This window comes from Trachypithecus francoisi, unplaced genomic scaffold, assembly GCF_009764315.1.
Source record: "Trachypithecus francoisi isolate TF-2019V2 unplaced genomic scaffold, Tfra_2.0 Contig01474, whole genome shotgun sequence".
NCBI classification, from domain to species: Eukaryota; Metazoa; Chordata; class Mammalia; order Primates; family Cercopithecidae; genus Trachypithecus; species Trachypithecus francoisi.
In genome coordinates, this window is record NW_022681435.1 from 9,375,224 (window position 1) to 9,393,346 (window position 18,123).

Genomic DNA, 18,123 nt, shown 5'->3' on the forward strand with positions numbered 1-18,123 from the left:
ATACTTAGGAGACACTATCATAAAAACAATTCAAACTAGAAAAGATTTTAAATAATCAGTAAATTATTTAGCACCTATTTCTGGATATCTACGTATCCGGATACAAATGTACAGCATAAAGCATGAGTTTTCACACACACACACATACACCTTTGTATCAACCACCCAGATCCAGATTTGGAATTGCATTAAATCTATAAATTGATTTGGTTAAATTGACTTTGTTTTTTGTAAGTTATCCATCTCATAAACAGGGTCCACCCCTCCTCTTATTTAGGTCTTCCCTAGTGTCTTTTGGTAATGTTCCATAGTTTTCTACGTGGCAGTCTTGTCAATCTTTGAGTAGATTAATTTTGAGGCATTTGATGCTGATATTATTGTAATTAGTATTTTCTTTTTTTTTTTTTTGAGACGGAGTCTCGCTCTGTCGCCCAGGTTGGAGTGCAGTGGCGCGATCTCGGCTCACTGCAAGCTCCGCCTCCCGGGTTTACGCCATTCTCCTGCCTCAGCCTCCCAAGTAGCTGGGACTACAGGCGCCCACCACCTCGCCCGGCTAGTTTTTTGTATTTTTTTTAGTAGAGTCGGGGTTTCACCGTGTTCGCCAGGAAGGTCTCGATCTCCTGACCTCGTGATCCACCCGTCTCGGCCTCCCAAAGTGCTGGGATCACAGGCTTGAGCCACCGCGCCCGGCCTTTTTTTTTTTTTTTTTTTTGAGACACGGTCTCATTCCCTCACCCAGGCTGGAGTGCAGTGGTGCGATAATAGCTCACTGCAGCCTCGAACTCCTGGGCTCAAGTGATCCTCCCACTTCAATTCCCCAATAGTTGGGACTATAGGTACATACCACTCTCATAATTTCAATTTCTAATTGTTGCTAAGATAAATAATTTTTATTGACTTTGTATCCTGCAACCTTGTTAAATTATTTCTATACGTTTATATCAATTTTCCACAATCATGTCATCTGTGAATGACAATTTTGTTTCTTCTTTTAATCTGTAAGCCTTTCATTTCTTTTGCTTGCACTGGCTAGAATCTGTACAAAGTTGAGAAAAAGTGGTGATAGATACCTTTGCCTTTTTCCTGATCTCTGGGGGAATAAATTTTTCAAAAATTCACAATTAAATACGTTGGCTGTAGGGTTTTTTCCTAGATCTTCTTCTGTTAAGAAGTTCCCTTCTATTCCTAGTTTGTGCAGTTCAAAAAAAAAGCAAGTGCTGAATTGTATTGCTTTTTATGCATCTACAAAGAACTTGTCTCCTTTATTTCTGTAAATGCAGTAAATAGTATTAATCTTCCTATTTTAAGTTACAGGCAGTCCTTGTTTTTTACAGCTAACTGAACTCTTGCTGATTTCTATGGTATAAATATTCCCATCACAGCAGACTTTAAATTTCTAGTATGAGGTCACTGAACTCGCAGCTGGGAAAGAGGTACTATCAGTTTTGGTGAGCCAGGGTGAGCTAGTTTGAACACATTTTTGATTTTGTAGTTCTCAATCACCGAGACAGAAATTTATCATAATTTCACTAGACAAGTAAGAACAAAGTCACTTTATAAACTTATCTATTTTATAAGTCTCTCACATAATCCACGAGGTAGATCAAAATCAAAACATAACTCCTGTTTTTTTTTTTTTTCCCAATGCTAAGTACCTAATAGCACCCAGCAATATATTAATTGCTAGGGAAAATGTAACTCTCAGAACTTACAATCTAAATGATGTAAACATGGTCAACAGAACATGCTTCAGAGAAAAATCTCAACACAGCAGCAGCAATTTAACTGCTAATTCTTTAGCAGTCAGCAAAACTAGGATGGGGATAGTTTAGGCGGTCTTCCTGCAAGAGGCTACATGGTTCATCATTAGGTTTTAATGGAAATACGTGGAATAGCCAAAAAAAAAAAGATACCATATTAGAGTAAGAGAAGGATACAAATGAAGGGATGAAAGTAGGAAAGAAAAGGGCACCTGTGAAAACTCACAAACTTAAGATAACATCAGTGTCAACAACAGGCACTGTGTTGCTTCATTTGCAAGACACTGCACCATCAGGTAGATATGCCTCTTTCTCATGGAAGTGGCTAAATGGTGCTTCTGTGGCACTAATCACGTACACCCATTCTGTTTTTCTGCATGTAGTCGACAGCAGACTCAGAAGTCAATTCTCTATTGACATGTTTTATAATTATAGAGTCCTTCTAGATTTCTCAAGGTGAGACAAAATGCTTTCAAATATCCAGGGTGTAGATCATAGAGATGCTTAACAACTATGATCTACTTGCTGGCTCAGAAAACGTCTACCTAAACTTCATAATTACTGGTCAAGAGCCAGAAAAATAGAACATGCCCATTCGGGTTCCTTTGAGTATCTGTCCATAAAGAACACACAGCAGTACTGTATAATTCTGAGGCAGATAAACAGGTAAGATGTATAAATTACCTTATCCACAAAGAATTCAGTGTTAGTCTACTAAGTTAGTTCTCAACCCTTGCATAAAAGTCGTTGAAAAACAGAATTTTCATGTATACATTAATAATTTTAATGATTTCTTTGTATCTAACCAATTTAGGTAATATTTTCTTTTACACAGATGGTCCCAAAATAAAGAATACACAGAATACAGTCAATGAGTTTTACCAATTTACTTCACATAAGAGCATCATTCAGGCCTTTTCCATTTAATAACAAAAACAACTGTACAGAAAACCCAAAGGCAACCACAGAGCATATGTAAAATGTGCAAATACACTTTAAAATGCAAGTTATTCTAGAGCATTTGCAAGATAGAATTTAATAGTAATTAAGGAGTCTACTTCATTCTAACTTTGTCTTTTGCATGTATAGACAATGCAAATCTACAAGGCACAACTTAGCGTTGATGCTACAGTATGAAACACATCCTCAGATTATTTATTTGAAAATATTAAAATAGTATCATGTTTATTATTTTTTAATGAGTCATGAGCTCATTTCTAAAGCTTCATAAAGCATTACACTGATAACATATGTGTGGTCAGGACAAACTGTTCCCTGAACTTAAAAGGTGAAGGACAAGACCCCATATTATTATCCTGTATTAAAAAAGGAAATATACATGTATGTACACAGACACCCCATATCACAGACAACAAACTTCCCATAATCCAAAGGTAGCCCATTTCCTTAGTAGCAAAGGAAAAATGTACACATTTACCACCTGTTTCGGTCAATCTTGCTACAAAAAGACACTGAAATAGACAATTTTCTTCTTTAAGGTAAAGACAATGTTTAATTTAGAAAATCTTCCTCTTGAGATTGCACAGTGAAAGGTATCATTTAATTAAATATAAAAGCTTACTGTTTTTGTTTTTTTGAGACAGAGTTTCGTTCAGTCGCCCAGGGAGTGCAATGGTGCGATCTCGGCTCACTGCAACCTCCGCCTCCCAGGTTCAAGTGATTCTCCCGCCTCAGCCTCCTGAGTAGCTGGGATTACAGGCACCCGCCATCATGCCCAGCTAATTTTTGTATTTTTAGTAGAGACGGCATTTCACCATGTTGGTCGGGCTGGTCTTGAACTCCTGGCCTAAGGTGATCCACCTGTCTTGGCCTCCCAAAGTGCTGGGATTACAGGCATGAGCCACCACGCCCAGTCAAAGCTTACTTCTTTTAAAGAAATTACTTAAATCTACACAGAAAAAAATATCAACTTATTACAAACCAGTAAGAGCACTGTCTATAATTCAAAATCTTTCAAACCCAATCACAATGCTCTTTGTTGTTTTATTGCCCATCCCTGAGAGTAAAGATTCTATCATTTGTAATTTTTTAATAACGTAAATTTTACATTGATAAGAATGTTTAACAGTATTTTTTAAAATATAAAATAAACCCTATATCATTTTAGTAAAAAAAAAAGATAAATGCTCTTTGCAAAGACCACTATTCATAAAAAATTTAAATATTTGTATGCCAATCAATTTCTGACATCCTTTCTACTGGGTAATTTCTATTTTTTGCCATTCATATATCGCTCATTTCCTCATAACCTGTTATTTTGTACATTTTGTTAATACGAGTATTTAATAAGTAATGGAGGAAAAGTACAATATAAAACCTAATGGAACTCTGAAGTGAGAGGTGTATTTCCCTGTGGTAAAAGTGTTTTACTGGAAACAATCAATGCGATCCAAAATAGACAAAAATATCTATGAAAGAAAGAATACATATGGGTAAGCATCTTCCTTGTCTTTGGTTTAGCCTTCTTGACCAAAATCTTCTGTAAACTTCTTTAATTTCAACAAGTCATGTTCATTGACTGTAGGTTTTGTGTTAGATAGTGACCGCAACATATCTGACTGCCAGGGAAAAAGAAGGGCAGGAAGAATATTAATAATAGAGTTAACAAAATAAAAAACGATCATATTATCATTATTGTTATGAACTTTAACCTAAGTTTAAACATGAATATTTGCTGTCTACCATAAGATACTGACAATAAACTCCCTGTTCTTTTTTTTGAGTCAGAGTCTCACTCTGTTGCTCAGGCTGGAGCGCAGTGGTGTGATCTTGGCTCATTGCAACCTCTGCCTCCTAGGTTCAAGCGATTTTCCTGCCTCAGCCTCAAAGTGGCTGGGATTACAGGCACCTGCCACCATGACTGGCTAATTTTTGTGTTTTTAGTAGAGATGGGGTTTCACTATGTTGGTCAGGCTGGTCTCGAACTCCTGACCTCAGGTGATCCACCCGCTTCTGCCTCGCCAAGTGTTGGGATTACAGGCGTGAGCCCCCGCGCCCGGCCCCTATTCTTTCACAGATCTTTCAAGATCTTTGATCATGTTATTCCTTTGTGTAGAAACTTACACTTTCTTCCCCTGCACTGATCAAATGGCTCCCCATTATCAGGACATTTCTCTTAGTCTGAGGATCAAGGCCTCCAAAGTATGTTCATGATCTAATTTCTGGCCTTATCTCTTTTTCTTAAACAAGAGATCAGTTTTCCAAGTAAGTATAGTTCAAAAGGAAAATATCATTCACTTACACGTAAGTGAAGCAGAATACCATTTTATGAAAAATCAACTAACCAGAATTTTACCATAGTTACAGTTAAGATTGAAATGGTTAGAAAAATATGCTAATATCAGAGATTCATTAAAAAACTAACTTCTAAGCCAAGACTCCTGTAAAAGGATATGAAAAATAATAAAAAGGATTACTCTAAGTTACTAAAAATGCTTCAAAGCTGAACAAAGTACAAAAAATAAAAAATAATACACCAAAGATTAAAACAAAAGGGGTTTCTGAGTAACTTCTCAGATAAGCATTATGGTTGGTTCACACACAAATATATGGGCGTGTACACATTTACATGTATGTCTATGTATCATGTAAAAGTTTCTCCTCTGGAAGTTACTATTAAACCCGCCATTAAAGGTCCTTAAAGATCTGAAACTGACAGAAAATTCCGAAAACTGAGAACGTTCTTCCATAAGTAAACAACTTTTCAATCACCCTAAGTTCCCGAAAAATAACACGCCTTACAAAATAAGTCTTGTATATTATTGTAATTCCTCCAATATAAACTATGTAACTGTAATTTTTAAAAATAAAAATAGAACTACATTATTTAAACTTTCTATGGACCTTTGAAAAGTGAAATAGAAAACACTATAAATATGATGATACAAGCATTAGTATTTCTGGTTTTTTTTTTTTTTGAGACAGAGTCTCGCTCTGTTGCCCAGGCTGGAGTGCAGTGGTGTGATCTCGGCTCACTGCAACCTCTGCCTCCTGGGTTCAAGCTATTCTCCTGCCTCAGCCTCCCAAGTAGCTGGGACTACACGTGCGTGCCACCACACTCAGCTAATTTTTTTGTATTTTTAGTAGAGACAGGGTTTCACCGTGTTAGCCAGGATGGTCTCCATCTCCTAACCTTGTGAACAGCCTGCCTTGGCCTCCGAAAGTGTTGGGATTACAGGCGTGAGCCGCCGTGCCCAGCCCTGTTTTTTTTGAGACAGAGTCTCACTCTGTCACCTGGGCTGGAGTGCAGTCGCGCAATCTCAGCTCACTGCAACCTCTGCCTCCCTGGTTCATGTTATTCTCCTGCCTCAACTGAGCAGCTGGATTACATGTATGTGCCACACTGCCCGGCTAATTTTTGTATTTTTAGGAGAGACAGCATTTCGCCAGGTTGGCCAGGCTGGTTTCAAACTCCTGGCCTCAAGTGGTCTGCCTGCCTTGCCTCCCAAAGTGCTGGGATTACAGGCGATTTCTGGTTATTTTAAAAAATCTGAGATGCAGGGAAAAAAAAATTTCACCAATCCTATTTTTTTAGTTAGGTTTTGGCAATAATTATACTATATATGAGCAGTTTGGAGATATTCTAGCTGTAAGACCTGTAAAGTCAGAATCTTGTGCTTTAAAAAATAGCTTTTTCACTTAAAGTTTCCTCAAAACCCAATAAAATAGTTTAAAAATAACTACCTTTTTATTTTAAGTTCAATTAACTTTATAATTTCTAATGTGAGTCAACAGTATTAAGTAAAATACACCTGTTTAATACTAAGATTTTCCAGCAAATATTATGTAACTGAAAATTATAATGTTTTAAAATTTTTCTTAAAAACAAACAAAATTTCAAACCATGGAAACAACTGGCTCCAAAAGTTTATCTCCAGGGACATCCATCCATGTCATTTCAATGGCACCAGGGTCACCTGGAGAGCAAGGTGTTAGCAGATCATCTACAAGATGGTTAGGATCAGCTCGGGAAGGTCCGCAAACCTGAAATAAAATAAATAAATAAATATAAATAAAATAAACAGATTACTGAAATAAACAGTAATCTGAAATATTTATTTGAAACAAAATTGAACATTAAGATTTAATCCATTATCAGGAAAGTTAAAATGTATAATAGTTTTGTATGTTTAATGTTTACTTTTGGGAAAAAAAATTAAGAATATACAACAAAAAGTAGTTATCCCCTGGGTAATGGGGTAGATTTTGGTTGCTTTTAGTTTTTTTTTTTTTGAAAGGGTGTCTCGATCTGTCAGCAGGCTGGAGTGAAGTGGCGCCATGTCAGCTCACTGTAACCTCCGCCTCCCGGGTTCAAGTGATTCTTGTGCCTCAGCCTCCCGAGTAGCTAGGATTACAGGCATGCGCCACCACACCCAGCTAATTTTTTTTTTTCACTTTTAGGAGAGACAGGGTTTCACCATGTTGGCCACGATGGTCTCGATCTCCTGACCTCGTGATCTGCCCACCTCGGCCTCCCAAACTGCCGGGATTACAGGAGTGAGCCACCACGCCCAGCCGCTTTTAGTTTTTTTCTTGATGCTTTTCTGTATTTTGAAATTTCCTACAATAAATTACTTACATGATCACACATAGAAGTTAAAAAAAAAAAAAAGAAATAGTTACCTGTGTCCAAGTTTTCTCTTTACCCCTCCAGTGCTTAATAAGTGGTAGTAATCTCAGAGACCAAAAACAGATATATTAAAAAATTCTCAGAAGTTGCTCTATAGCTGAGAAACTTCTGTAATATTTGGAACTTTAGTATGAAACTACTGAATCTGTCTCTTTCAACAAAAACGCTCTCAAATCTAAGTGCAAAATTATATGCTAAATGTGGTATCAATGCCATTTTATCATGTACAACTGAAGTTTGTTTTGTTTTGTTTTGCTTTTTTGTTTTTTTTTGAGACGGAGTCTCACTCTGTCGCCCAGCGTGGAGTGCAGTGATGCGATCTCGGCTCACCGTAAGCTCCGCCTCCTGGGTTCCTGCCATTCTCCTACCTCAGCCTCCCGAGTAGCTGGGACTACAGGTGCCCGCCACCACACCCGGCTAATTTTTTTTTTTTTTTTGTATTTTTAGTACAGACAGGGTTTCACCACGTTAGCCAGGATGGTCTCGATCTCCTGACCTCATGATCCACCTGCCTTGGCCTCCCAAAGTGCTGGGATTACAGGCGTGAGCCACTGTGCCCGGCCACAACTTAAGTTTTAACAATATCCAGAAAAAGAATCTTTGTGACATAGTCACATGGAAACATTTAGATGGCAATAGTCTGCATCAACTTGGGGGCACTTTCTTTTTTTTTTTTTTTGACAGAGTCTCGCTCTGTCGCCCAGGCTGGAGGACAGTGGTGCAATCTTGGCTCACTGCAACCTCCACCTCCAGGTTTCAACCAATTCTCCTGCCTCAGCCTCCTGAGTAGCTGGGATTATAGGCACCCGCCACCATGCCCAGATAATTTTTATATTTTTAGCAGAGACAGGGTTTCACCATGATGGCCAGGCTGGTCTCAAACCCCTGACCTCGTGATCTGCCCACTTCAGCCTCCCAAAGTGGTGGGATTACAGGCGTGAGCCACCACGCCCAGCCAACTTGGGGGCACTTTCACATCTGTTTCACAATGATCGACTTTAAATATTATCTCAGGATTGGTGTAGGTGTGAAGAAATACACACTCTCACCTTATTATGTGTATTTTATTGTCTGTCTTTACTCACTAATATTTTAGCTGCATGAGGTCAGGGATTTTTGTCTCTTTTGACTGCTCTACTTAAGGATGTACCGCTGGGCCCAGATTAGTATTTTAGAAATAAAATACTAGTAAATGCAAAAAAATAAACAGGGAATCTTATTGTTAATTGAAATAATCAGCTTTAAAAGAAGTAAAGGATGGAGTTGCTGAGAGGCCTGCTGCAGCTGGTGATCCCCCGTCGCAAAGAAAAAACTCATCTGGCTGCGTTACCTTCGTCCCACTAACAAGGACCTGGCTTCAGCGTCATGTGAGCTCACTCAGGCAGTAATATGCAGAATCGAGTGATAAATTCTGAGTAGGAAAGGACTGAGTTCCTATGCATTTATAGTTTCTAAATGGCAAAGAGAATTTAAGAAAAAACATAATGGCTGTGGCATAAACTTAACAGTATTTCAGTAATGAAATGGCTGAAGAAGGGTGGATGAGTAATATTCACTGGGCATCTGAAGTATCACAACTGGTGTTTTATAAGTATTGTATCACTTCATTATCAGAAAGGACTTCAAAATAGCATGATCATCCCCATTTTAGAGATGATAAAATGAGCCTTAAAGAAATAATAGAATTTGCTCAAAAAGGTATAACAAGTAAATGGTGCCAGGTTTCAAATTCAGATTTTAATTCAAGTTTGTTAACCTAAAAAATCTTATTGTGGTATATGATAAACATACATATGTGACTTAGTCATATTAGTCTTGGCATACATTATGAGATTAGGTTTGCGATAGTTTTCCACATCTATGTTCATGAGTAATACTGGATACTGCTGTTCACAGCAAAAGGGTTGGTCCAGATGACCTAGTACACTGTTACTAAAACTGGGTATCTCAAGACCACAGTCTTTTTATAAAACTTTATCTCAACCATAGATGCTTAACTTGTTCTTGCAGACAAAATAGAACACAGGAGGGGCAGGATAGCAGAATGGTTGAGATTTCGGATTCGGAAACACACCTCACCTCCAAACAAATCACATCTGAACCACTGTAGCTACTGTGTTAGCACCTAAGTCCAAGACTAACCACCAGTAGGTGGCTGGCTACGTGTACTTCTTGTTGTTTTTGTGAAGACCGAATGAAATAATAAAAGAACATAGTGCCAGGCATGTGAATATTTAAAAGATATTAGCTATTACTATTTTTACTTTATGAGGTATAAATGCACCAGATTCTGCTCAAAAATATTCTAGATGTGTCAGAAGCAGCCTGACATCTATACATTTAAGTTTCTACACTTACATCAAAATAATACACAAATACTTCAAAGCTCATTTCACAGGAAAATTTAAAACACATTAGGATGATTAATAAGGCCTTTTCTTTTTTTAAGACAGGCTCTCACTGTGTCACCCAGGCTGGAGCGCACTGGTGCAATCTCGGCTCACTGCAACCTCCACCTCCTGGGCTCAAGTGATTCTCCCACTTCAGCCTCCCAAGTAGCTAGGACTACCGGAGTGCACCACCACATCCAGCTAATTTTTCTATTTTTTATAGAGATGGGGTTTCGCTGTGTTGCCTGAGGCTGGTCTCGAACTCCTGAGGTCAAGAGATCTGCCCACTCCGGCCTCCTAAAGTGCTAGGATTACAGGTGTGAGCCACTGCACCCAGCCAATAATGGCTAATAAACTTTATTGAAGAACTTGTTTCAGTCACATAGAAATATGTCTATTATGTAAACCCACTTATTGTATTATTACACAACACTGAAACCCTCCCAAATTCTTTGAAGACAAACCAATGATGGTCTTGAAACTCGATTTTAAAAATATAGGAAAGGGGCCAGGTGTAGTGGCTCACGCCTTTGGGAGGCCGAGGTGGGTGGATCATCCGGAGCCAGGAGTTTGAGACGAGCCTGGTCAACATGGTGAAACCCCGTCTCAACTAAAAATACAAAAAACTAGCCAGGCATGGTGGCAACACGCCTGTAATCCCAGCTACGCAGGAGGCTAAGAATTGCTTGAACCTGGGAGGTGCAGGTTGCAGAGAGCCAAGATAGTGCCACTGCACTCCAGCCTGGGTGACAGAGTGAGACTGTCTCAAAAAAAAAAAAAAGATAGGAAAGGATAGATAAAAATGACTTACCTTTTTAAAATGAGTAGCTGACTGTACTTTCCTAACAGGCTGCATAAGTGCATCACGTACAATGATACTTATATCTGCCCCTGAATAACCATCTGTTTTCTTCCCAAGTTCCCGAAAGTCTGCTTCCGTAAGACTGTTCTGAGTGGTCCCCAGGTGCAGTTTAAACATTGCTGCTCGGGCATGGGGTTCCGGCAAAGGAATATAAATTCGTTTCTCAAATCTTAAAAGAGAAATTACATCAAGAATATATTTAATTGAAAATTAGGATATTTGCAAGGAGAAACAGATACTAAGTTAAGTGGGCGTGTACGTGCCAAGGTTAAACATATATATTTAGGTTCAAGGGAGAATATCCAGAACACATTAAAAACAAACAAATAAAATCAAAATAGCCAGGGAGCTAGTATGGAGTGGTTGAATATTTCGTGCATGATTTTTGGGTTATTTTGGCCACAGTGTTCACATGCCTGGAATTCATGAAATCAAAAGAGGTCCTGCAGGATTACAGTTTCCCACAAAATTGTACTGTGAACTCTTGATCAAGGGACTAGTGATTAACAATATAAAATAGGAGTAGAGATGACACAGTAATTCTCTACATTCGAAATAGAATTAACTCACAGTCTTATAGGATATACATTATACAAAATGTCCACTTTAATGAATACATCCAGAACAAACAATCCTATATTATAAAAAATAAACACTATATTTCATTAACAATAATTTTGCTTGCCTTCTTAGAATGTCAGTATTTGCAGACAGAGAAGCAGCGATGAGGGATAATTTAAGTGGTCTGGGCAGACTGTTTTTCCTCCAGGTACCTCTCTGTGGCAATGAAAAGAATTTAAAGTTTCCATTGCCTCTAGAGATGGGTGCAGAATAAGGCAATTTTCCAAAAATACCCTGCACATTTCCTTTCTTGGTACTGGATGGTAAGCTACCATGCTGGCAAATCATCAAGTGAATGGGATAAAAGTGGCAAAAACTGAAGTGCTAATTTTTACCATACAAAGTAAGTGAATGTACCAGGGAACTGTGAAGAGTGAAAGTGAAGAGTCCGTATACCTTTCCTACAGCTGAAGTTTTATTTTCGACTTAAAAATTAGATCGATATACACACACACACACACACTTATTTTATTTTTGAGATGGAGTCTCACTCTGTTGCCCAAGCTGGTAGTGCAGTGGCACAATCTTGGCTCACTGCAACCTCCGCCTCCTGGGCTCAAGCGATTCTCCCACCTCAGCTTCCCGAGTAGCTGGAACTACAGACAGGTGTGCGCCACCATGCCCAGGTAATTTTTTTGGATTTTAGTAGAGACGGAGTTTCACCATGTTGCCCGGGGTGGTTTTGAACTCCTGAGCTCAGGCAATCTGCCCACCTTGGCCTCCCAAAGTGCTGGGATTACAGGCATAAGCCACCGCACCCGGCCTGACATACATTTTTTACTTAAAAAAAAAAAAAAAAAATCTTGGCCGGGAGTGGTGCTTCACATCGGTAATCCCAGCACTCTGGGAGGACGAGGCGGGCGGATCACGAGGTCAAGAGATCGAGACCATCCTGGCCAACATGGGGAAACTCTGTCTCTACTAAAAATATAAAAATTAGCCGGGCGAGGTGGCGGGCGCCTGTAGTCCCAGCTACTCGGGAGGCTGAGGCAGGAGAATCGCTTGAACCTGGGGGGTGGAGGTTGCAGTGAGCAGAGATTGCGCCACTGTACTTCAGCCTGGCAACAGAGCGAGACTCCGACTCTTACTGGTTATCTTATTCTGACTTACAGAATTGCCATTTTGCTAAAATTTTGTATGAATGGTTTTTACTGAATTGTCAAACTATGTTTGTAAATTTTTGAAGCATCAGTGCACACTAAGCCTCATCAGAATGAAAGGTAAGCATTACGTAATATATTTTCTAATATGAAAGACTGAAGTATGTGGAAATCTTGCATATTTGACAAAGTAGGGAAACAAACAAGCAAATAAGCACCCTTCTCCCCCTCAAGGCAGGGGAGCGATAGGGTTAGAGTACACTACAAATCTTTTGAAAAGTTGTTAGAATGCCTCCTCACAAGACAAAAAGGGAATTATCATCTTCTTGTTACATCTGCGGTGAGAAATAAGACATTTACTGTATTATCCTACCTTCGCCTAATGGCAGAATCCAGAACCCAGGGTATATTTGTAGCTCCCAGAACCAAAATTCCATCATTGTCTACACCAACCCCTGCATTAAAATAGGTAATGCTTTAATTAATTTGTCATTTTGCTGTTCTTAAACCTCTTCCATATATTCTGTTAAGAAATGTGGTGCTTTACCATTAAAGTGCCTCATCTTGAGAGTCTGTCTTTGAAAAAAAACTGTATCTAATCAAATATCACCTTACAGTAATATGATCCAAACACACTATGATGCAGGATGATGCAAATGTAAGAATCAAATCTCCCAGACTGTGGACAAATACTTTAACATTCATTTCGAAATATTTCTTGAAAGATTTCATTTGAAGTCTACATATTACTTTTACGGAAGTTGTTCCTGGTACACTATAAATGAATATATTAAATCTCTTTTCTATTTATGTCAGTGAGTCCTACAAGATAATTACAAATGAGTAAAAATTATGTATGCATATGGAAGACAATGGAATGAAACATGGCAAAATGAAACAGTTCGTTAGAATGGAGAAATTCTGCTTGAATTTTTTATTACTGCTACAAAAACTGTTATAAAATAAAAAAGACTTTAAAAATTAGTAACATTAAATTAGCCAGGCACGGTAATGCGTGCCTGTAATCCCAGCTACTCAGGAGGCTGAGGCAGGAGAATCGCTTGAACCTGGGAGGCGGAGGTTGCAGTGAGCCGAGATTGCGCCACTGCACTCCAGTCTGGCGACAGAGTGAGACTCTGTATCAAAAAAAAAAAAAAAAAAAAAAGTAACACCACCTTGCATTTGCACTAGGAACTCCGTCTTAATTCTACGTGCGGCTTCACTTTCGTTTTCACTTCTTGAACCACACAGAGAATCAATTTCATCAATGAAGATAATGGAAGGCTTGTTCTCTCTGGCAAGTTGGAATAAATTCTTAACCAGTCTAAAAATAAATGAAAACTTTAAGTGTCTAAAAAACAGTAAAAGATTAAAACAAAGCAATGTATCAATATTACAAGAACTGTGTAGATTAAAAAGCCTAATCATGTTCCAGGTACAGAAAATAAGAATGCTACAACTGGATAACTCACTTTGATTTACTAGGTTGTACATATATGCTATCTTTTCCCACAAAATAAATTCTAGGTTAGAGACTGATTTGACAGAGGACTGAGTACCTATATTACATCACTTCTCTGAATATCTATGAATGATGTAAGAAATCTATTAAGGACTGATACAGTAATTATAGGCAAAGAAAAAACTTTAAAAATTGATTTACTACTTACTTTTCACTTTCACCTAGCCACTTAGAAACAAGATCAGAGGAAGATATTGAAAAAAATGTTGAGTTGTTGGCTTCTGTTGCTACAGCTTTGGCTAAGTAGGACTTTCCTGTTCCAGGCGGCCCAAATAATAGGATTCCCCTCCAAGGTGTTCTCTTGCCTAAAATTTACATTTAGAAAAATGTCACAAGAATTTTAACACTTAATTGCAGTTACCACTGACATCATCTATACGGAGGAATACTCTGAAAAGATTTTCACTCTAAACCTGTAAGGACTAAAACAGTATTTTAAAAATAAATCAATCTAAGGTATGTCTTAAATGTATTTTGTTTCTTCTAGAGACTACTTTATCAAAAATACACTTACATAACATAAGCCTTCTAACAGGAAGTACATTTGTTTGCTCATTCATTCAACCAGTATGTATCAAAACCATAACATGTGCAGAGGCAAAAGGATTTCTGCCCTGCATGGAGTCTAGTTCAGTGAAAAGGTACTTTCTGATCATCTCCTGTGTGCACTGCTTGATACCAGAATATTGTACAAAAACTACATCTGTAAAAAATGGGCAGCTGGAAGAGATTTTCTTTCAATATTTATGCTCTTTAGAAAAGTGAACCTAACAAAGTTTGGATGACTTATGAGTTTCTGCTGAATTCTTGATTCCACAGGAAAGCACAGGTTAGTGCTATAGGTAGCAGACTTCCTTTTATTTTTTTTGAGACGGAGTCTCACTCTTGTTGCCCAGGGTGGAGTGCAATGGTGCTATCTTTGCTCACTACAACCTTTGCCTCCTGGTTTCAAGCGATTCTCCCGCCTCAGCCTCCCAAGTAGCTGAAATTACAGGCATCCGCCACTATGCCTGGCTAGTTTCTGTATTTTAGTAGAGATGGGGTTTCACCATATTGATCAGTCTTGAACTCCTGACCTCAGGTGATCCGCCTACTTCAGCCTCCCAAAATGCTGGAATTACAGGCGTGAGCCACCGCGCCCGTCTAGGTAGCAGACTTTCACGGTTGGGTAACAAAAGGTGATTCTACCTTAAATCCTAGTTTTGCCAAAATATAACCAGTGAATACATCAACTCTTTGTGCCTCAATTTTGCTAATGAGCAATTATAATCCTGCCTAAAATAAAACAGGCTGGGTTACAGCTGGCAGTAAATTATCAAACATACATTTAAAAAACTATGCCTGGGCACAGTGGCTCACGTATGTAATACCAGCACTTTGAAAGGCCGAGACGGGCGGATCACCTGAGGTCAGGAGCTCGGGACAAGCACGGCCAACATGGTGAAACTCCGACTCTAGTAAAAATACAAAAATTAGCTGGGTGTGGTGGCAGATGCCTGTAATCCCAAACACTTGGGAGGCTGAGGCAGGACAATTGTTTGAACTCAGGAAGTGGAGGTTGCAGTGAGCCGAGACCTCGCCATTACATTCCAGCCTGGGTGACAAGAGTGAAACTCTGTCTCAAGAAAAAAAAAACAAAAAAAACCTGCTAGGTGCAAACTATGGATGTATACACAGTATCTGCAAAAGGATGATACGCAGATGAGTAATACTGTTTCACTTAACTGTTATGAAAGCAAGTATTACTTGAATTTCATTTTCTTATTTCAAATGTATACATTTACAAATCGGTGTCTAAGTATGGTACATATACCACTGGTATAACATGAAATACTTTTAGGTGGTATACACTTTTTAATTTTTTAACGTGTACCAGGAAAACACTCTTTTCACTTATAATAGGCACAAAGTCTTTTCAATAATGTTACTAAATAAAAATATGTGAGATAATTTAAAGTTCAAATACAGGCAAAATAATCTCTGGTGTTAAAAGTCGAGAGAGAGATGACCTCTGGGGAGGAATGAGGCAGAAGGCTCCTGCCAGGTCCCTGGCAATGCTGTTATTTCTGGATCTGGTTGATGACACTGGCATGCTTGCTTTGTGATAATTAAGGAATCCCAACACCCAGGGGCTCCTGTATGTCTCTGTGTATTTATGCTATACTCCAGTAAAAATGCTGTTCTGAAAAATAAGCAACGAAAAAGTAATGGTACACATACATGGAAAAATTCATGAAGATGATACATAAACGACTTACGTTTGAGAAACACTGGTATAAGTAATATACCATAAAATGAGTTCAACCATATTTTTGTGCTTTCCTAGGATTACGATGTCAACTTTTATGCTGTTAGTTTCATACTCCTGAAGTTGGGTTGTAAACTACACCTTGAAGTTAGGTGGACAGTGCGTGACCTACAGGCTTTTTGCTCTTCATCACTGCTCTATATGATATGACTGTCTGGACTGCTCAGTCTGAGGCCTACATTACAGATTTGCTGTTGACATAAACCAACATGTTTACAAAAGGAAAACCTCTGTCTGACCGTCAGATTGTGGGTGTGGCCATATTACAGACACAGGCTATCAGTCACAAGAAGGATAATAATAAAGGAATGGTTTAGCACAGACATATCACTTACTGCTGGAACTAGAACTTGTAAGTTTCCCCGGATGGGAGGTCAGCAATATTCTCTTCACAGTGATAATGAAATGTCGTTTTGCTACTAGAGGATATGCACTTCCTCTGAAGCTGTTAAGTGATTCTTACTTCTCATTTTAAGAAATGGAAATACCCTTTAAAAATTAATACATAATCAGCCGGGCGCGGTGGCTCACGCCTGTAACCCCAGCACTTTCGGAAGCCGAGGCAAGAGGAACACGAGGTCAGGAGATCGAGACCATCCCAGCTAACACGGTGAAACCCGTCTCTACTAAAATATACAAAAAAATTGAGCCGGGCGTGGTGGCGGGCGCCTGTAGTCCCAGCTACTCGGGAGGCTGAGGCAGAAGAATGGCGTGAACGCAGGAGGCGGAGCTTGCAGTGAGCGGATATTGCACTCCAGCCTGGGCAACAGAGCAAGATTCCGTCTCAAAAAAAAAAAAAAATTAATACATAACCACTGCAAAAATTCAGATGAGAGTCAAAAGTAAAAATCTCCTATAATCTTATCTCCTAGGCATACATTAATATTTCTATGTCAATCCAATTATACTTACTTCTCAGCATACATATTTAACAAACATGGAATCATACTATTCAGTTTATAACTGCTTTTTGATCTTTGTAATAGATGTGGACATTCTTCAATAAAATACAATGCAGATTACAATTTATTAATGTAGATGTACACTCTATTTTACTGAGGGCATAGTATTCTACTGCATGTTGGTGAATTACCCCACTGGTTGACATTCAGGTTGTTTTTCAATATATATACTGCAAATATGGATATGTATAAGAAATAAAACATCTTGTATAAAGATAAATCACCACCTTTTAAGAGTCACAATTTATTTAAGATAATTCATTAGTGACAAGAATGACAATGCTTCGCCTCAGTCATCAATGAACTTTTATAAACTCATGAAATAAAATTATTTAAAAGTTATGTCACCTGTAAAAAGATGAGGAAATTTAATAGGCAGTATCACAGCCTCTTTCAGTGCTTCTTTGGCTCCTTCAAGTCCAGCAACGTCACTCCATTTCACATTTGGTCGTTCTATAACAATAGCACCTACAAAAAATTATGTTATCTTTAAATTAAGAAAGACTATTTCACCAAAGTTAGAAGAAAACATGAAATAATGATGTTAAGGAAATGCATTATAAAATTGTCTGGGAAAGTTTTATGTACTAACAATCTTTGAAATAGTGTGAAGAGGAAGCAGGTGCTAGGGAGAAGTCAATAGGACTAGGAACCAGGTGGATGACTAGATAACCTGGGGCATGTTTCTTTACCCTTCTGTTTCAGCTTCCTCATTTGTGAAATGAAAATAATATCATCTGCCCGAACTACCTAGATAGGTTGGTGCAAAAATCAAATGACAGAATGAATATTAGAGTGTTTGGAAAAGCACCAAACGTTCCGTAAGTTGGTTATATTTGAATACATTGATTTTGGGGTATCAAAAGTACTTGTTCTACTATTGCTCCTGTTAATCAAAAGAAAAGGGGATCTAATCCTCTCCTCAACCACGGAAAAAAAAATATGCTT

The 18,123-nt window shown here is 38.4% G+C and overlaps 1 protein-coding gene across 1 annotated transcript in view; it reads right to left on the reverse strand.

Moving 5' to 3' along the window:
• Positions 1-2,632: 2,632 nt before the first annotated feature.
• Positions 2,633-18,123, reverse strand: part of VPS4B (vacuolar protein sorting 4 homolog B) — a 34,973-nt gene continuing 19,482 nt past the window's right edge. The window contains exons 5-11 of the mRNA XM_033239264.1: positions 17,524-17,643; positions 14,054-14,210; positions 13,559-13,707; positions 12,757-12,838; positions 10,612-10,831; positions 6,624-6,764; positions 2,633-4,339 (exon numbers count right to left, since the gene is read on the reverse strand). Of these exons, the coding sequence (XP_033095155.1) occupies positions 4,238-4,339; positions 6,624-6,764; positions 10,612-10,831; positions 12,757-12,838; positions 13,559-13,707; positions 14,054-14,210; positions 17,524-17,643 (971 nt within the window). The 3' untranslated portion in view covers positions 2,633-4,237. The remainder of the gene's footprint in view (positions 4,340-6,623; positions 6,765-10,611; positions 10,832-12,756; positions 12,839-13,558; positions 13,708-14,053; positions 14,211-17,523; positions 17,644-18,123) is intronic.